This window comes from Sorex araneus, chromosome 4 (genome assembly GCF_027595985.1).
Source record: "Sorex araneus isolate mSorAra2 chromosome 4, mSorAra2.pri, whole genome shotgun sequence".
In the NCBI taxonomy this organism is placed as follows: domain Eukaryota; kingdom Metazoa; phylum Chordata; class Mammalia; order Eulipotyphla; family Soricidae; genus Sorex; species Sorex araneus.
This window is the reverse complement of record NC_073305.1, coordinates 8,703,027-8,723,834: the sequence shown is the minus strand read 5'-3', so window position 1 is coordinate 8,723,834 and position 20,808 is coordinate 8,703,027. Positions and strand designations below refer to the sequence as shown.

Below are 20,808 nucleotides of genomic sequence, written 5' to 3'. Positions count from 1 at the left end.
CCGCTCATCCATTCGGACCCCGTCAAAGATAACTCATGACTCAAGTCTTGAGAGGTTCACAGGCCCACTCTCACCGTCCCACCCCCACAAAGCAAGAAGCAGGGTCTAATGTGTTTAAGGAGAGACCCTTCCCAGCACTTCCCTGTGTCTCCAGGACAAGGGCCCACACCTGCCTTTACCTTTCTGCTCAGTGATCAGGTGCTGCACGATGACATCCGTCATGCTGTCCCTGTAGGCATAGCGGTCCTTGTAGAGCCCGTGGACGGTGCTGAGAATAAGCTGGTAAAAGGAAATGGTGCCGTCCTGACAGCCGACCACCTGCCGGGAAAGAGCCGGTCATTCCCCGCGCTCTGGGAGGAGCCAGGCACAGCTGCCCGCTGTCGGGGTGCGGGGAGAGCCAGGGCCAAGGAATGGACGTCTTACCACGTAGTTTGAATCGGGTTTTGCTTTACATGTCCACACCCAGGAATTCTGTTCCCCCACGGTCCCAAGCCGCACTCCATCCTTGGTGAAAAGGGATACTTGCTTGTCTGACCCCCCTATCAAAATGTATTCCCCTTTAGTAAAGTAGCTGATGCAGCAGGGGTCAAAGTTCAGCGGGCGGTCCTTCCCAATCTGCAGAGAGAGCACACACACCAGGGGAAAACCACTTCTGAATGCGTGATCCAAGCAGAAGCAAGGGCTTTCCTCACTGGCCCCACGGGGGTGGGAGGGGAGGAGCTGGGAGAGGAGAGAACTGGCCAGCGTGTTTCTCGGGAACCTGCCTCCTCCAGGGTGCGGCTGAGTTCCCCAGCATCCCAGTCCGAGGCCCCTTTCTCCCAACGAGGCCTCATGTGCGAGGGATCTCGCCAGGGAGGTTCCATGGCTCCCCAGACTTTTTTCCATTTTAGTATTTCACAAAGCTAAATTTATTCTATCTTTAAAAAGTTGTCCTATATTCTAAATGACATCCATCTTACTTCTAATAGTAACCGAACTGTTGAGATAGATTCACAGACCTTGTGATTCACTCATTAAATGGGTATAGTTAATTGGCTTTTAATATATTCAGCATCTTACAAACATCATACTGATTTCAAAATATTTCCATCTTCTTAGGGAGAAAATTCATACCTGTGAGCGGACACTACCAACTCCTAATCTACTAATCTATGCTCCACAGCTCTAGAGTGGCCTGTCCAAGACATGGACCTTTCCTGGCCGTGGAATCGTGGGAGGGGCCTTTGTGACTGGTCCATCCATTTTCTCCATTGTGTGGCTGAGTCAGTCCACTTTAAGGAGAGGTTGCAGGGGTAAGTCACACTTCACTTACCCTTTCATCAGCTGATGAATGTTTGTGTTGTTTTCACTTTTGGGCTTCATAGACAATGCTGCATGAATATCTGGATGTGTTTTATGTGGACATGCATTTTCCTCTCTTTTAAATATAGAAATCTGTGTATATGTGTGCATGTATATATACGTGTATATATATATATATGTATACGTGTATATGTGTATATGAACACAAGTAGAACTCCTAAGTCAAATGGCAACTTCATCTTGAAGTGTCTAAGAGATCTTTCAAAGTGCCTGGATCACTTGCTCTTCACATCATCACCTGATGATGGCTCATCAGGTGGGCGAAAGGTGAAACTCACTGTGAGTCTCATTTGTGAAGGTTCCCTTGATGGTTGCTGGTAAGAAAAGTGCTCCCAGGCCTGAAGCTATTATGGAGTGGGCACGGTGTTTGCCTTGCATGTGGCTGACCTGGAACTGATCTCTAGCACACCATAAGGTTCCCCTCTCCCCACTAGGAGTGACCTAAGCATAGAGCCAGGAGTAAGCCCTGAGCACTGCCAGGTGGGCCCAACGCCCCCTCGCCAATACAAAGTACTCCCAGATTTTGTAAGAATTCACCAAGATTGGACTCACAATGCACTGAGCACAGAGAAAGCCCAATAAGCAGGGCTAGCAAGAAGGTGGTATGAAGCCTAGAAGACTGTGGAAACAAAAAACATAAAACACGAACCACTCTCACAGGGAGCCAAGCCAGAGAGCCAAGCCACTGACCTTTCCTCCTGCAAAGGTCAGTGAGGGGGGCCTTTGCCTTGCACGCAGTGGATCCAGGCTCGATTGCCGGCATCCCATATGGTCCTCCGAGTGTTTCCTTAGTTCAGAGCCAGGAGCAAGCCCTGAGCACCACCAGGTGTGGCCCCAAAACAAAAACAAACCAAAACACAACACCTCACAGGCTTCTCCCATGGTGTCCGGACAGCACAACATACCTGCTTCCCGCTCAGCTGGTAGAAGGAAAGTTTCTGCCCCCAGTCGGCCACGGCCAGGATGTCATTACGTTCCTCTCTAATCAACAGAAGACAAAGGAGGTTATGTGGGGGCACAGTCTGCTAGGAGTGAGCCCTAAAGGTTTAGCAAACAACAGGAAAGAGAAAGCCCTGGCCGGGCTGTCAGGTTGCCAAATGTACAGTTGTACTGAGGCCAAGCTGCCAATCAGTGGGTGGCGAGGCGAGGTGAGGTGCGGGCGCCCTCTGGGAGCTGTTCTCCCACTGACCCCACGCCCGAGAGCTTGTGGAACCTAATGAATCCACAAGGAAGAGAAGAAACCCCACATTTCACAGCTCCCCGGTGAGCAGCAGAAGAAAGAACAAGGTTGTCGGTCCGAGAGCGCTTTTCTCCAACAAACTGCAAACAGCGGGAGATGGTGGAGAAGCGTGTCTCGTGCAGACATGTCAGATATTTTTCATGAGATTGCTTACTCCTCCTGCAAAGGGAAACGTAACACCTCAAACTGGGTCTCTCGGGGAGCACACGGTTGCTAATGAGACTCATCTGAAAGAACAGGGGCCCTCTGGAGACGGCCACTGAGGCAGAGCCTTTCCAGATCGTGTCTGGAGGACGGGCGCAGGGGCCAGCAAAGGGAAGAAGCTCCTCCACTGAGGATCACTGAGCATCAGTGAGGATCACTGAGGGTCAGGCCGCACAGTGACCAAGCTTGAGCCGCCCCAGCTCTCATGACCTGCCTGGAACCCACCAAGAGTCGCCTCCTCTTACTGACTCGCGGTCATCGCGCCCAGGGCGGCACCATCACACAGGCAGTCGGGCCTGCTGCAGCCGAGAGCAGCAAAGCCGCTGACGCCATAGTCACAGACACACAAAGAAGGGGAACGACAGAAGAGGATGTGAGCAGGGTGAGGCCTGCCCGTGAGCTCCGCACCCGGGCAGGGGAGCCCACCCTCTTGGAAGGCCCTTGATTCAGTCCCCAGGAGCCGGAGAGGGGTTTCTCAACTGCCCTTTCCCCATGGTGGTAAGACTTTGCCAAAACAAAGTCTCAGGTCAGGCTACACAGGGCCTGCCTGCTCTGGGCCCGGGGAGCTAATACCAGGGGGTAGGCCCTCGACTTGCCCGCGGCTAACCAGGGTTGGATCCCCAGCACTGCCATGAGTGATACCTGAGCACAGAGGCAGGAGTAAGCCCTCAGGAGTACAATGAAGATAAAGCCTGGAGACTCAAGCCTGTCCCTGCCTCGTTTCCTCATTGCCCACCTCCTCCCCACCCACCTCCTTCTCCCAAGGAACCCTGGAAACCACCTGAGACAGGCTGGAAAGAATCCTGGTTTGGGCTGGAGAGAGCGCAGCAGACAAGGTGCTTGCCTTGCACACAGCTGACCCACAGACGGTCCTCCGAGGCCTGCCAGGAGTGACCCCTGAGCGCAGAGTCAGGAGTAAGCCCTGAGCTCAGCCGGGTGTGGCTCCGAAACAGAACCGAAACACAAAGCCAAGCAACAACAATGGAAAGGACTCTTCAGGCTTGCCACCAGAAAGAAAGAACGCGTGAACGGGATTTCTCTGGTGGTGAGGATGGGGGTGAGGTGGGGGCTTCTCTCAGACTGCCTGGGCAGATGCGGGGGTACGAACTGAGAGAGAGCCGAAGCATGGGCATCTCTGCCAGGACATGCTACACAGTCACTAACATCATGTTTCTCTAAGAACTTCTAATGTTACGAGAAAGTTGGCACTCTAGGAAGTTAAGTGGGAAAAAGAGCAGGATATAATTTCATTAACTGAGTAAAGACACTAAAGGACGAGAGAGAAATAGACGAAAATTTTAAGAGTGGGGGTTGGAGAGATAGAACAGCAGGGAGGGCACTTGCCTTGAACACGGCCAAGCCTGGTTACAGCCCCGCCATCCCATACGGTTCCCTGAGCCCCACCAGGAGGAATTCCTGAGTGCAGAGCCGGGAGTGACCCCTGAGCATCGCTGGGTATGACCCCAAACCAAAACAAACGAACAAACAAAATCCTAAGAGTAATTTCCTCAAGAAATGAGAATTTGAAGAAAAGCTGAACTTTCTCCTTTGACTTTGCAGTATTTTCTAGACTCTCAAAGGGACGTCTTATGACCCAAACGCAAGTTGAGTGCTCACCAACAGCTCCCGGAGCCCCTTGGCAAGGGGACTTCAGAGTGGCATCAGCCCCGGGAGGTCGGGCGGGGGCCTGGGCCCTCCCACGCGCCCTTGAGCCCTCGCTCCTCGCTCAGGTCACTCACAAGTAGTCGTCCCTGGGACAGGCGTCCTCTTCCTCTGGCTCCTCCTCTGCCTCACTACCCTGACTAGCGTACACTGTTGACGGCAGAATGGAAGGAATTTCCTGAAAATATCTGTTGACAATGTCTTCCTCGGTATCCTCGTTCTCTCTGTTCATCCAGAAATTCTCCCAACGGCTGTAGGCAGTAAGTGGTGGTTCACAATTACAATACCTAGCACTGCACTAAGGCTATCACGTCTGAGCCTGCCAAGGAGCCCCTGAACCCTGCCCGGAAGAGGACAGCAACCAGGTGCACTGGGCATCCTGCTCCTCATGAATTAAAAATGGTACCTTGAAGCCACAGACTCTTCTGCGGCCACAAAATCAAACAGCAGGAACTCGGGGGTAGACTAATGGCCTCCGAAGGCATTAGGCATGCATGGTCCTGCTCTGGGCTAGACAAAATTATTCAGGAAGAAGTATAATAATCTGGTGTAGAAATGGCAATGGAATTAAACCACCCTCTAAATCAAGAAGGCTCCACCTGCAAAATGACATTGGGCTGGAAAACAATTAAGTCCTTCAATTTACTTTCAGAGGACTCAGTGGGGGTTGGTGATGACTTAATAACATTAGAGGATCGTCAGAGCACTGACAACATGGATAACAGTAGAGCAGGGGAACCTACAGTCAGCCCTCAGAGTCACGTGGGCACGGAGAGTGTATGTAAGTTTGAGAAGGGCGTTGCCAATTGCTTGTGGATCTCCAGGCTCTGGGGACACCAGTAGACGATTTTGACTTTGCAACGACAGCAAAAGGAGGCTCCCAGGAAACCTATTCGTTATTGGGTGGTAACAGGCTCTGCCCAGACATGGAGGGAAAAACTGGGAAAGGGAAAGAGCCAAATAAAGCCCCGGCAAAGAGGTGAGCTATAATTAATAAGGAATGGCCCACAAACACACACACACACACACGCGCGCGCGTGCTCACTCTCCTCTCGCTTGCTTGCTCACTCACTTTCGGAGCTGGCCTACATAGCTCATCTGTGTAGCTAAATCTCCGGGACTCGTCCCAAAGCACAAGCTGGGCTCTCTGAAAATCCCACTCTAATGGAACAGGCTCCCAGCCAAGCCGGTCAAGTGGCGTGAAAAGCCTCTGGATGCACGGAGAGCTCAGGGGAGAGCCCGGCCTGTGGAGCAGCCCTGCCCCCGACAGGGTTTGCCCGAGAGGGAGGGGAGAGGCACCTGGAAGGGTTCCAGCTCATGGACCATATCGAGGAGTGTGAGCCCCCCGGCCGCTCGATCTTGACCTTCTCCTCCCCGTTTTTGTTCCGTATGCTGATGACTCCATTGAACATGCCCAGCGCCAGGTACTGACCATCATTTGTCCAGCTGTTTGGAGGAAAAGGAACACACATAAGGTGACCCCGGGAGAATGTCTCGGTTGAAACACAGCCTGATAAGGCAGACGCAGCTGAACCCATCTTGGGCCTGACATAAAAATCACAAGACCAAGTTTAAAGTCCCACTGGGGAGTTGGAGTGACAGCACAGGGGGGCAGGGATCTTGCCTTGCAAGTGGTCAACCCAGGTTTGATCCCTGGCACCCCATATGGTCCCCTGAGCACCTCCAGGAGACATTCCTGAGGGCAGAGGCAGGAGTAAGCCCTGAGCACTGCTGGGCATGGCCCCGAAAGCAAATGGATACAACCCCACCGGCTTCTACAATCCACAGTGAGACATTCATGGTGGAGGCATCCTTTCCGTACGTGCACACCTCCAGCCAGCCCCGGGCTGTGCCAGCATCCCTGGGCCAGCCTCCAGCCCCTCTCCGTTCCGCCTCTCCCACTGCAAGAGCACCTGAAAATAGATTCTGCCACGGTGCACCCCTGCCTTGAGAACAGATGCACGCTGAGCGCTGAGGGAAAGAAAGGCTGGACTCAGACTCCGAGCCGTAGACCAGCTTCCTTTTTTGGCACCCAGCAGGCGCCAGACACTGCTCGTGTCTACTGTCATGCATGCGTGTGCATTTTATAACAGCTCAACGCGTCTGTATTTTGACCCCCATTTGTCAAACAGGGAACCAGGGCACCCAACTCTGAGATGAATGCCCCAAGATCACAGTTATCAGCAACGGAATCTGGATTCGGACGTGGGCTTAATTCGGAAGCTGCGCTTTCTCCAGTGCACACGGCCTCACACTAGCTAACAGCAGTGACATGACATGATGGCCAAGGGCACAGGCCCTCGTCAGGGACACCGGGGGCAAAGGACAGGCAGGGCCCCCTCCTCCGGGGAGCTGGGCAGAGGAGAGCACACGCGGCCTGACTCCCACATGGCTCGGACTCACCTGCAGCAGGTGATCTTGCTGCTGGCTTTGTGCTTGGAGACGGACTTCTGCTCGGGAGACCACAGGCCTTCAATGCAGAGGAAGAGGAAAGGTTGACGGGTTGAAAGATTACGCAGCAAGAAAAAGACACACATTCAATACAGCGAGGTAGTTCTCTCGCTGAGTGAAAAAGCCAACCTCAAAAGGCCGTATGGTGTATGATCCCATCTTATAACATTCTTAAAATGATGACATGGAGGAGATGGAGCACAGAATGATGGCTACCAGGTGCCAGGGGTGAGGAGTGATGGAAAGAGGGGGTGACAACAGAGTCGCCTGTGTGAGAGTGGTGTTTTACACCGTCCGCTGGTGTCCAGGATTTTCTATGACGATGGCAGAGTCAGAGAGCCCGCACAGGGCTCAAGTGCTCACTGTGCATGGGGTGCATGCCAATTTAATCCCCAGCACCACGAGGCTCCCCAGGCACCACTGGGACCAGCCTCTGAGCACAGAGCGAGGAGTAGTCCCTGAGCACCGCTGGGTGTGGCGCAAACCCCAGCTCCTTCTCCACCCCCCAAAAGAATTATGTAAGTTGTACGCATGAGGGGAAATGAATGAAGGTACGGAGACCTCTTAATTAGCGTGGCACCTTACTGGGACTTTGCACTTACTTCAAAAGAAAGACAAACTGGAGAATTTCTAGCTAACTTTTCAGGAGTTTCACTCCTGAAACGGCAACTTCAGAAGCCAGGGAGATGGGACCCTGAGGTCAATGCCCTCTCCACGCGTCCCCAACCACTTCACTGCCACTGGGAGTGGCCCCCGGAAATACAGAAGAAACAGTAGCTTCCCTCTTCAGGACTACACTGCATCCCGACTGCAACTCAACACTCCAGGAATGAGACTGAGTGTCCAGCTCCCACCCCCAGGCCTTTCCCACAGCAGGACCCTTGCCTGGCTGTGCCCAGTCCAGGGCACACCGGTCGGTTTGCTTCCCTCTGCCCTCCTGTGTCTGGCTCAGTGCCCCAACCAGATGTCCATCGAGGCAGGTACCTTGCTTGAGCCGTAAAGCATGATCAAGATAAATCTAGTGCCGAAACTTACCAACCTTGCCAGGTACAGCATCAAATAATTGGCTTCCCCTTTTCTTTTTTTGTTTTTGGGCCATGCCTGGCTGTGCTGTGCTTAGACTGGAGCGATAGCACAGTGGGTAGGGTGTTTGCCTTGCATGTGGCCGACCTGGGTTTGATTCCTCCGTCCCTCTCCGAGAGCCCGGCAAGCTACCGAGAGTATCCCGCCCGCACGGCAAAAAGCCTAGCAAGCTTCCCGAGGCGTATTCGATATGCCAAAAACAGTAACAACAAGTCTCACAATGTAGACATTACTGGTGCTCGCTTGAGCAAATTGATGAACAATGGGATGGGACGACAGTGCAACAGTGCCTGGCTGTGCTCAGGGCTTATTCTTAGCTCTGTGCTCAGGGATCACTCCTGGCAAGCTCTGGGGACCATAAGGGATGCCAGGGACTGAACCTGGGTTGACCTCATGTAAGGCAAGTGCCCTGCTGTTATACTTAACTCCAACCCTGGTTTCCCCTGCTCTCTGGTTGAAAAACTCTTCCCCCAAACTTTCAACCAGTGCACACATTCTCTGAGCTCCACTGCACCCCCTGGAGGCAAGCTGTGTCCTGGACACCAGAAATCAAGCAACGTGATCCCCAATGGGTCCCAGCGCTCGCCCGGCCCACCCTGTACAGGTTGAACCTCCACTCTTTAATCAGTGAAGGGCCCTGGACCTCGAGCCTGACCAAAGGCAGTCACAGAGCTCCTGCATTTTTGGTTCGAGTAAATGCCTTGCACATACAAGCATTCAACATAAACCATCACTATTTGTTTTACAAATTCAACCTCTGCACCTTCCGCCAACTGCACACTCTCAAGGGCAGAGATCCTGTTTATCTCTGTAATCCTATGCACACAGACCAGGGCCTCACGTGGAGAAAGTGCTGCTTTCCACGGAATGACAGGCCTCCCCCTTTTATTTATAGAAGGTGCTTTCAAGTACATTCTCTCCTTTAAACCTCAGGCGGCTATCAGTGAGACAGCTAGGAGGCAACGTGTCATCTTTGATAGGGAAAGTGAACCCGAGCAGAGGAGGGCCCCGGCTCCGGCACTGAGGCCAGGCCCCTCAGCGGGAAGCCAGGCTCGACCTTGAACACCCAGTCATCCCCCCACACCTCGCCCTGCCCCCACTGACTCTTCCCGACTCCTCCCCTGTGCCAGCGCCACACGGTGCTCTGTGTGGGGCTGGAGAAGTCAAGGCAGCCTGGGGGCTGGGGAGGAGGCTCAACGGGCTGGGCACAGGCTTTCCATGCAGGAGGCCCAGGTTCGATCCCCAGCACTGCAGGGTCCTGACCCCCAAGCACTGGGCTGGGAGCATCCCCTCAGCACCACCCCTTCCTAGAAAAAAAAAAATCACAGGACAGCTTCAGCCCCAAACAATGTCGATACAGCACAGGAAGCACAGTCCCCACCACAGGTGGATGTTCCAGGACATCGGGGGGCGGGGGGGGGGGCGCGCGGGGGAGGGAAGAGGAGCACCAAACCATCACTGCCAAGGCAAGACAGGGCAGGCTTCCCAGGGGCAACCCTGGCCTAGGCCTGTCCTGCCCCTCCTTGTTCCCACTGTCCCTGCCCTGGACTCTCCTGGCTCTCGACTATCTTACCAAGCTCTGTCATCACTCACTCTCTCGGTTTCTACAGGTTTTTTGGATTTTGGTTCCTATCTAGCAGTGCTCAGGGCTCGCTCCCTGTTCTTCACTCGACTCACTCATGGTGGTGCTTGGGGGGCCATACGGGGTGCCAGGGATTAAACCTGGATCAGCCACGTGCAAGGTAAGTGCCCTACCTGCTGTACTATCTTTCTGCCCACCCTCCCCCCCAGAATCAGGCTTTTTTCCACCCCCACACCTGGTGATGCTCAGGGTCTATTCCAGGCTCTGCACACAGGAATTACTCCTGGCAGTGCTCGGGGACCATATGGGATGCTGGGGATTGAATCTAGGTCAGCCATGCACAAGTGCGCCACCCACTGTACTGTCACTCCAGCTCTACCCCGTGTGAAAAGCTGCCAGCCTCCCAACAGCCACCCAAGGGAGGAAAGTGGCATGGGCTGTCTTGGGACACGGCCACCGGTTCTGGGCACACATCAGGACTGCGAGCCCAGACCTGCAGCTCTTCTGGGAAAGACAAAGACTCAAACCTACCAAAGTCACTGGAGGAACAAGATGCCAGCTGGTGGGTAACGGGGTTGTAGGAGACACACTGGATAGAATCATTGTGCCTGCAAAATAAACAACCGTAAATTATGCAGCAAACCACAAAGTGTTCGGTGGCCACAACTATAGAGGCTGATGAAGAGCCCAGAGCCTCTCGGACTGTGCCCACAAGCTCTTCTGCAGGAGACCAAAGAAGTACAGAGACAAGCTCACACACCCCCCACGCCCCCACACCTACACATCCACCCGAGGGTCCCCACCCCATCCCTTTCATCTCTTTAACCTCACCATCCCACCCCACCCTCATCAGACGGGCCTCAAGACCACCACCTCCTCCAGGGCCAGAACTAAGGCACCAGGCGCAGGAAGTGTCTCGTGAGCGGCCATCACTCCAGCTCGGCAGCGTCTGGAGGTGCAATGAAAATGCGGCCGCCCAGCCCTGAGACCCAGGAAACCCTGAGATAACGGGACCGCTTGGCAGCTCCCACACAGGAACTCAGTCTCCACTGGGCTCCTCGCTGCTTCGTAGCACTTTATTTACCGTCGCATTCACTCCCTCAGGAGCAACTCATTACTGTGCACACCCACGCTCACATCAGCCCCGAGCTGCTGTCACCAATACCGTCTCAAGGCACAAGCGAGTGCCGTTCCCCTCACCGACAGAGGAGGCAGCAGCAGGGTACTCGCCCTACACTTGTATTGCCCTGGGTTTGGCCCCTAGCAGCACAGGGGACAAAAAAAATGAAGGGAATTCTGACACAGGCTACAATATGAGTGACCTTTGAGGCTTTCAGGCTCTGTCACAATGGATAAATGTGTGATTCTACTCCTAAGAGGTGGAGAAGTCAAAGAGAGAACAAACTGGGTGTTTGCTGGGAGGGGCATAAAGTCTGGAAACAGCAAGAAGGGTCCTGCAGAAGGGGAAGGGGAAGAGGGATGGGAGGGCACAGGCAGAGGCTGGTAGAGCCGGGGCAGGGGTGGGGATCTGGGGAGCTGTTGTTTAGTGGATGTAAAGATTCAGGCTGCAGGATGAAAACATCCTGGATGTGGGGAGAAAGGGACCCTTCTACACTGCTGGTGGGAATGCCGGCTAGTTCAGCCCTTTTGGAAAACAGTATGGACGATTCTCAAAAAACTTGAGGTTGAGCTCCCATTTGACCTAGCAGTACCACTGCTGGGAATATATCCCAGAAAAGCCAAAAAGTATAGTCGAAGTGACATATGCACTTATATGTTCACCGCAGCACTGTTTACAATAGGCAGAATCTGGAAAAAACCCGAGTGCCCTAGAACAGATGACTGGTTGAAGAAACTCTGGTACATCTATACAATGGAATACTATGCAGCTGTTAGAAAAAATGAGGTCATGACGTTTGCATATAAGTGGATATACATGGAAAGTATCATGCTAAGTGAAATGAGTCAGAAAGAGAGAGACAGACATAGAAAGATTGCACTCATCTGTGGAATATAGAATAATAGACTATAAGACGAACACCCAAGAATAGTAGAAATAAGTACCAGGAGGTTGTCACCATGGCTTGGAGGCTGTTCTCTCATTCTGGGCAACTCAGAGAAGGGAACAGCAAGTAAAAAGTGGTTGTTGGTCATGTGGGGGAAAGATGATGCGGGCCAAATATAGACTAGAGACTGAACGCAATGGCCACTCAACACCTTTATTGCAAACCACAACACCTAATCAGAGAGAGAGAACAAAAGGGAATACCCTGCCATAGTGGCAGTGTGGGGTGGGGGGAGACGGGACTGGGAAGGGGGGGTGGGATGTTGGGTTTACTGGTGGTGGAGAATGGGCACTGGTGAAGGGATGGGTTATCAAACTTTGTAAGGGAGAAACATGAGCACAAAAATGTATAAATCTGTAACTGTACCCTCACGTTGACTCACTAATTAAAAATAAACTATAAAAAAAAATAAAATAAAACAGAATTTTCACACTCTCAAAAAAAAAAAAAAAAACATCCTGGAGAGTAGTTAAATATCAAGCCACCACTGTGAACGATGCTATCCATGAGGCTGACCAAAGGCTTTGCGGAAGCACCAGCATCTCCCCCCCTGAGCTCTGCATGGGGAACTGAGGGGGTATGAGGAAGAGGACGGGCCAGAACATGAGCAGAGCCCCTGGTGTGAGAATGTAGTGGGGGGCACAGCACCCCCATGTTTCTGGCTGTGGCTACTGATCATCTATGAAGTCACTCCTACTCAGGGACACGGGAGGACGACAGGTGGGCTGGGGTGGAATCTACAGCACCAGTTTGACAAAGAGGCCACCCAGCCTGGTGTTACCCAGACACTAGTACTCAAGTAATGCTCACTCGCAAGTCATAACACAGCCTGTCCCAACCCCCACAGCCCCAACTTCACGGTCAATGGCAGAAAAAGAAGAAGAGTACTTCCTGTTATCTTTCCTAAAGACCTTTCGCTACTGTACTTCAATGAGCCTAACTAAAGATATCATGCATCAAAGTGGTCCCTTGCTACGGTTACTTACGTGTACTTCAGAATGCCTTCCAATTTTGACGTCCAGATAATAACACTCTTGTCAGCTGATCCAGAAGCAAAGCGCTTGCCTAAAGGTGTTTTTGAAAAAGAAAAATGCTCGTGTTCATTTTAAGCAGACTCTCATGACGAGCATAAACTGATTAACGGTGCCTCACACACATCGGCTGCTTCTCTGCATCCTCTCAGTGCTAGAGGGTGACACTGTGGAGTCTGGAAGCTGGGGTTCAAATGCTGCTGTCTGGCACTGGGGTACCACAGGGGTACTAAAAGCCCACCAGATGCTAACATGTTCTGTGTCAAGGATCGAGGATGATTGAAACACATCATCCCGACCTTTATCGTTTCACTGGAGGGTGAGACCTACAGAATGAGCGAAGCTTGGCCAGGTACAAAGAGAGAGGACTTGTCCACATGGCTGGGATGGACATAGGCCCAGAGACAGGATATGTCTGGAATAACCGAGGGGCTGGGCATGAACAGCCAAAGGAAGGTGGGGCGGGGAGGGGAGGTGAGGGGAGGGGAGGCAGGATCTCTAGGGGCTCCTGGGCCACAGCTGAAGCCTTGCCCTTTATTTTTCCTTTTCTTTTTGGGCCATACTCAGTGGTACTCGGGGACTGCTCTCAGCTCAATGCTCAGGGAAGCATATGGTGCTCAGGATCAAACTCAGGGCTCTTGCATGCTCAATCAAGCACTCCAGCCCTCTGAATTCTCTCCACAGCCCCAGGGTTATGCAGTTTCTCCCAAAGCAAGGAAAAGCGAAAGAAAGGCTTTACGCAAGATCAGGGCTGGGGAGAGGCGCAAAGGGCTGAAGAGCGGGTTTCGAATGCTGGCGCCCGGCTGGATCCCCCCAATTCTCTGAAGGACCGAAGGGAGAGCGGCACAATGCTCCCGGTCCTCATGGACTAATTCCACTGTCTAGGTCTGCCAGGCTTGGAAGAGGCGCAGTCTCCCTGCAGCCAAGGGCAGGGCCTCCCCCGACCCCGCCCGGACAGAGCACTAGGCACTTCCTAGGCCTCACGTATGTTTAACTCTATGGAACTGCAACTCTTCAGGCAAGTGGACTTACTTGGGCACATGGTGGTCCTCTGAGCCTCAGCATCTTAGTCTAGAATACCTTCCTCAGAGGCTCTTTGTAGGGCCAACTTCTCTCTCTCCGCCCCCCCTCCTCTCTCTCTCAGCTTTTGGGTCACACCCAGCAGTGCTAGGGGCTTACTCCTGGCTCTGCACTCGTAACTTACTCCTGGAGGTGCTCAAAGAACCGTAAGGGATGCCGAGGATTGAACCTGGTTCTGCCTTGTGCAAGGCAAGCACCCGACCCACTGTACTGTCTCTCCTGCCCCTATGGGCCTCACTTTAAACACCTTCACTTTGGCCAAAAAGCAGCCATTATTAGGAAGAGTGGGATGATAGTGCTGCAAGGACAAATATATGGAAGCTGCCTTATTATTTCAGTCTCTGGCACGCAGCAGGTGGCAAGTGTGTGGGCTCCGGGCGCAGAGTCTGGGCTGGAAGCCCCAGTGACGTCACTACCCGCTAGTGACTAGGAACCAGCGGCTGAACGTCTCTGGGCTGTCATTTCCTCTCTTGAAAAAATGGGTGCGACAATAGCATGCACCTTCTAGTTGCTGTAGAGATAAAATTAGATGGAAGTGCTCAGGATGGTGTCTAGAACAGAATCAATGTTGAAACTAACTTAGCTATTATTTTTTAAACTATTTATCATATTGACTCATATTATTTTTTCTGGAACAAAACCCCCAGTTTTTCTATACCTTTGTCTCATGGATGCTATGAAATACAATATTATTTTACTTCATTATTAAGCGGTTGGGAAACGAAGACCCTCCATGTGCAGGCTGAGCAGAGAGGCCCGGTGGGGGAACTCGAGACCGCCGAATCCTGGAGGGCATCTGAGCTCCGCTCACCATCCCCTCCACTCCCCAGAGAGCGGATTCTTGTCCTGTGGCCTGGATGACCTGTTTCCTCTCATTTCCCTGCCCAACCTTTGCTCCTTACAAGTCCTTTCCAATAGAGCAGCCAGAGGGATCCTTTTAAATATAAATCCAGGAACTAGAGCCAAAGTATAGCAAGAGTAGGGGGTCTGCCTTGCATGTGGCCAAGTTCAACCCCAGCACCCCAAATGGTCCCCTGAGCCCTGCCTGATTCCTGATTCCTGATTCCTGATCATAGCTGGGAGTAAGTCTTGAGCACCGCTGGGTGTGGCTGAAAAACTGAAAAACAAAATATAAACGCAGGCCAGAAAGCTCAAAGGGCTGGCAGCATACCTGGCATGTGGAGGCCCTGAGTTCAGTTCACTCTATCCTGTCCCCTGAGAACTACAGGAAAAGGGGCTGGTGGTATTGCCAAGGGGTGGCCCCCAGAACCCAAGTCCTACTCATGATTAAATAGACAGACCCCTTCTCTGCTCAGAGCACTGCAGAAGCTCTCTATTTCTGAGACTCAAACCCAGTCTCTCTGATTCCCTGCTCCCCAGGTTCTCTCTGCACCCCAGAGAGAATCCACTTCTCTCTGAGATTGTAGAATCCCTACAATCCACTTCTCCGTCAGAGAAGCGCTCACTGCCTGGAAGTCTCCACTCACCTTTCCCTGTCCCAGTAGCCCACCCTTACTATCCTCGCCAAAACTCCACCCTCCTGCCCCCTGCCCCCACCCCACTGCCCCCATGCTCTCAACCCCCTCAGTCTGCCCTACTTCCTTTTTCCTTTATACTTACCACTCCCAGCACACTGTTTAATCACTACGCTTGTATCTTTGCACACACTCTTTCCTTCCTCCCCACCCTCGAACACTGACATAAGCCTCTTAAGGGAGGGCTCTTTGTTGGTTCTCTGCCACAGTGCCTGGCACAAAGCTAACCCTCAGTGCACACTTGCTGAATTCACGGCAAGACTAAGAGACTTCGCTATCTCCAGAAGCGGCCAGTTTTACTTTGGCTTACGAAGAGTAAAGAGTATCTGGGGAGAAAAGTGAGCAGCAATGAGCCCTTTACAGACTGTAAACCCACAGCAGCCTCTTACCGTCCTTGGCATAGGCCACACAATACACTGTATCTTTGTGTCCTTTTAAGGGCTGAAGTAAGGTACCATCAGAAGTGTCATAAACCTGCAAAAAAAAAAAAAAGAGTCAAAGTTCAGATTAGCAACCTGTGGGCCAGAGTCCCTATACCATGAGTCTTTGCAACAGAACCATTTGTCAATTTCCTAAAATTAAACCAAATCAATAAAGCACTTAAAAATCAAAAGACTAAAAACAAAAATCAAAAGACTGACTTAAAGTTTGGAAATGAAAGCAGTAAATATTCCTGTTATATGCATTATATGTCCAGGAAACCTTCTCCCAAGCACCGAGCCAAGAGTGATCCCTAAGCAGAGAGGCTGGAGTAAGCCCTGAGCATTACCTGGTGTGGGCCCAATAGAGGATCTCTACTCGGGCTAGGTCCTCCCAAGGAAAGGAGCACGTAGAAGAGCCAGCAGGCAGTGAAACGTTTGTGCTGCCTAATCCGTCCCTACCAGCAACAACATGGAGAGGAAGGAGTCATACAGCTACCAGCAGTTTGGAAGCCACAGGCCTCGACTGGGTGTGCAAACAGGAGGGTCACAAAACATAGCTGTAATGTGAGTTTGTAAAACCTCCATCACTGTGTGGAGACTCGAAGTATGTCCCATCTGAAAAGTCAAGGCAAAAACCTCTAAAAGAGCAAGTTAGAGAAGATAACCTATGCAGAAACAAAGCAATGAAAAAATGTAAAGAATTTGGAAAGTTGATTTCTCTTCGGGAGAAGTCTGTAGAATAATTTACCTATGGTTTTAGGAGTACTAGTAAGGAAGCGGAGAATGGAGCTAGGTCGTGTGCACATCTAGAGAAACCGAGAAAGATGAAGTAGACATACAGAGAGATTAAACAAAGGTTTTTAGGTCGAACATAAAAAAGTCTATAAAAATTACTTTTCTACACCAAGATAGATTCCAGAGCGAACTCATCTCCTTTGATAATATGACAAACAGGACAGTATTCATATGGAATTATTTAGTAGGTCAGAGCCTAAACGTTGGGGTCAGGCCATCTGGCTTCTCCCAGGGAGCGCCTTCAGTTCTTAGGCTTGAATTTTTCAGGGGGACAGAATGTGAGCTGACATCACCTCAATTTCAAAGACATTTTGAAGAATTGTTTTCAACTCTTTCATGAGTGTCTCAAAAGGAAAGAGGAAAGAGGAATGACTCCAAAGGAGGGATTGTTCACAAGTGCCTATCTGATAGACAGTTTACTTACCTGTTTTAAATAGCCCATTTCCTTCCCTATTAAAAAGTAATGACTGTTTTTTTTCCGCCCTGGCCTTTTTTTATCTAAAAAAATAGGAGGTCAAATTTCAGAGTACTTAGAGGAGGGAAAAGGAAAAAAAAAAAACACTTAAAAAGGAAACTCAGACAAAATCCTACCAGTAATCTGTTTCCTGCAGCCAAAATCAGTTGGGTTCCATCGGGCTTAAACGCAAGGTCGTAGATACTAAACAGGAGACAAGACAAAAACACAATTAGAAATCAAAATGTGAGGGCCAGGAAAGAAACTTCATTTTCATTATGAAACACTGCTTGTGTATGCGGGAGAGAAAAATGACTCTGAACTGCATTTGGGTGCACATTCCATTCAACTACCATGTGGCCACTTGGCAGGCCACTCAGTCCAGTCCACTTGCAGTTAGCTGTGTCCAGAATTGCATGTGTTCAGAAACTCGAAGCCAGAAATGATTTAGAGGGCCCACAGTTGAGGGTACTAACTCTCCTAATAGTTTCATAAAAGCTAGACAACCTGAGGGAATATGGAAGGGCTAATAAATCCAGTCTTTGGAAAAAACAGCCATTCAGTGTTATTGCTATTTCCAACACTCAGTTTTACTGAGGACCTCGTTGGTGCCACACTGAGAGACAAGGGGAGAATAAGTCTCCATCCCTTCCTGCCCAGGAGGAGGTCTGACTCATATATCTACAAGAACCACCCAGCGTCCTGCATCTAAAACAATGTTTGTCACATTTTCACATCGCTGAGGTTGAGGGGAACCTTATAATTGAAGCCATTTGTTTAACTGGTGGCAGTTTTGTTTTATGCTTTCTTGGTAGTGTGTAAAATGATGGTATCTTATAACCAGTGACCTCTTAGATTATATGAAAAACAGAACACCAAGCTTTGGGAGATACATTTCATACATACAAAACACTCCCCAGGGATTCAAGGAGGGAGCTACAATATTCACATCCAGGGAAGATCAGAGAGAGCTCTCTGGCTCTAGGGGGAGGCTCAGTGACTGAGGGGCCTTGTGGTGTTGGCACAAAGCTGCAAATTCACCAGCCAGAGTGCCACAGAGAGCACAGCCCTGGCAGCTCTGGTGTCTGTGAATCCCAGGGTCGCTGGCAACTGTGGCTGTAATACAGCAGGTGTGTGTGGGCACAGAGAAAGGGGTGCAGCTCCTGCAAGCAGCACTGAAATCTACACAGATACCAAGACCAGGCATGCATGACCCCTGGTCATCACAGAACAACGGCAGAGGGAGGGAAAGCGTTTCATGAAGAAAACTCTGGACGAGTGCTGGAGAGATAATACAGTGGGCACAGCGCCTGCCTACCACGTGAATGACTCGCGTTCAATCCCCAGCATTCCATATGGTCCCCAGAGCCCCCCAGGGGTAATTCCTGGACACGGAGCCAGGAGTAACCCCAAAGTATTGTTGGGTGTGGCCCCAAAACCAAAAGCATATCAATTAAAAAAAAAAAACACCAAAATCCCCAAACTCAGGATAAAAAAGGCAGGGCCCAGGGCTGGAGTGATAGTACAGAAGGTAGGGTACCTGCCTTGCACGTGTCAAACGCGGGCTCTATCCCTGGCACCTCATACGGTCCCCCAACACCACCAGGAGTGATCCCCAGATGTAAGTCCTGAGCACAGCTGGGTGTGGCACAAGAACAAACAAAAGAAACAAGAAAAAGAGAGAGAAAGGAAGGAAGAGAAGAGAAAGGAAAGGAAAGGAAAGGAAAGGAAAGGAAAGGAAAGGAAAGGAAAGGAAAGGAAAGGAAAGGAAAGGAAAGGAAGGAGAAAAAATGAAAGGAAAGGAAAGGAAAGGAAAGGAAAGGAAAGGAAAGGAAAGGAAAGGAAAGGAAAGGAAAGGAAAGGAAAGGAAGGAGAGAAAATGAAAGGAAAGGAAAGGAAAGGAAAGGAAAGGAAAGGAAAGGAAAGGAAAGGAAAGGAAAGGAAAGGAAAGGAAAGGAAAGGAGAGGAAAGGAAAGGAAGGAGAGGAAAGGAAAGGAAGGAGAAAAAAGGAAAGGAAAGGAAAGGAAAGGAAAGGAAAGGAAAGGAAAGGAAAGGAAAGGAAAGGAAAGGAGAGGAAAGGAAAGGAAAGGAAAGGAAAGGAAAGGAAAGGAAAGGAAAGGAAAGGAAAGGAAGGAGAGGAAAGGAAAGGAAGGAGAGAAAAGGAAAGGAAAGGAAAGGAAAGGAAAGGAAAGGAAAGGAAAGGAAAGGAAAGGAAAGGAAAGGAAAGGAAAGAAGAGGAGAAAGAAGAGAGGAGGAGAAGATAAGGCAAAAGGAGAATAGAGGAAAAAGGCAGGGCCTTTGAGACATGGCCGGGGTGGGGGTGGGGGATGGTCAGGAGTAGTTACTGTACTTCAGGCAGAGAGAAGAGTGCAAGCCAGGACAGTGGGGAATAGAAATAATCAAATTTAAGCCAAACATTTGATTGTGTGCAAGGCAGCTCAGGGAGACAGATAAGACTGGGAAAGCAGGCCAGAGCCAGCCCGATGACAAAGGTTCTTGAATGCCCCAGGCAGAGCTGCTCATTAGTTCGGGAATCTAATAAGAACGAACGTGTCAGACTGCACTGCCCAGACAGCTCACAGCAGACTTGAACATGGCATCGATGCACCCAGCCCCTGCCAGCGATCCAGACAACCTGGAGCATCACACACAGAGCACTTCAAGGCACCCTTCGGCCTCCCCCTCGCCACAGCACTGGAGGGCGGACTGTGGTGAAGTAATCCAGGACACCATGGTCAAGGACGATGGCAGGTTACTCTGCCTTTCCCCGTTATCCCTTTAATCACAGTCACCAACACTGCTGCACTTATCCACTGTGGGTGTGGAGCCCAGTAACTGCTTATATATATTAACTCACTTACTCCTCACAACTGCCCTGGGTCCACTTTACAGAAAACTATAGCACTGTAGCACTGTCATCCCGTTGTTCATCGATTTGCTCGAGCGGGCACCAGTAACGTCTCCATTGTGAGACTTGTTACTGTTGGCATACCAAAAATGCCACGGGGAGCTTGCCAGGCTCTGCCCTGCAGGCAGGATACTCTCAGTAGCTTGCCGGGCTCTCCGAGAGGGACGGAGGAATCAAACCCGCGTTGGCCGAGTGCAAGGCAAATGCCCTACCCGCTGTGCTATCGCTCCAGTCCAACAGAAAACTATAGCACAGAGAAAGCATACAACACTCCCCCAACAAACTGCCATTGAGAAGTACCAGAATTCAAACCCAGACAGTCTGGCTCTGAAACCCACTTTTTTTTTTTCCTAATTTTTTAATTGAATCAAGTGTGGTTCAGTTACAAAGTTGTTCATGATTGAGCTTCAGTCATATAATGTCCCCACATGTCCCTTCACCAGTGTACATTTCACAAACACCAATGTCCTCAGTTTCCCTCCCTACCCCATCCCCACTGGCATCTATGGAGGTACTTTTCCTCTCTCTGTCTCTGTCTCTCGCTCTTGCTCTCTCTCTCCTTTTGGTCTGAAGCTCACTCTTAGAACTAGCTTGGGGCCTTCTTTATCATTATCATTACTTTTACCTGTCATGGTGAACAAACTAACTAAGGATCAGTCTTTTCTATGCCTTAGCGACAACAACAACAAATGATATTCTCACTCACGGCATTTGTTACGGGAGAATTCAAAGTATTTTTACATAAGTTCTGCTGACTTCAAAATCTTCCTCTACTAAAATTCCCCACTGATAGCCTACACTTGACTTGAAGAGCACAAAACCTAAATGATCTCATTTGATCTTTTTGACTCTGTTTTTTAAAATAGAAAGGGTTATTGGAAAGTAGAAGGGAAAGGAAAAGAAACTCACCAGCCAGAGAGGAACTTACTATAG

At 50.7% G+C, this 20,808-nt stretch overlaps 1 protein-coding gene across 3 annotated transcripts in view; it reads right to left on the bottom strand.

The window, feature by feature from the left end:
* IFT122 (intraflagellar transport 122) overlaps window positions 1–20,808 on the bottom strand; it is a 66,684-nt gene that overhangs the window by 33,841 nt on the left and 12,035 nt on the right. For 2 of the 3 annotated variants that reach the window (XM_055136092.1, XM_055136093.1), the window contains exons 2-10: window positions 17,105–17,171; window positions 15,686–15,770; window positions 12,637–12,715; window positions 10,116–10,192; window positions 6,872–6,938; window positions 5,768–5,914; window positions 2,268–2,343; window positions 424–615; window positions 180–318 (exon numbers count right to left, since the gene is read on the bottom strand). In XM_055136092.1, the coding sequence (XP_054992067.1) occupies window positions 180–318; window positions 424–615; window positions 2,268–2,343; window positions 5,768–5,914; window positions 6,872–6,938; window positions 10,116–10,192; window positions 12,637–12,715; window positions 15,686–15,770; window positions 17,105–17,171 (929 nt within the window). Of the gene's footprint in view, window positions 1–179; window positions 319–423; window positions 616–2,267; window positions 2,344–4,545; window positions 4,720–5,767; window positions 5,915–6,871; window positions 6,939–10,115; window positions 10,193–12,636; window positions 12,716–15,685; window positions 15,771–17,104; window positions 17,172–20,808 lie in introns of all 3 variants that reach the window. The other variant, XM_004613182.3, reaches the window with a different exon arrangement.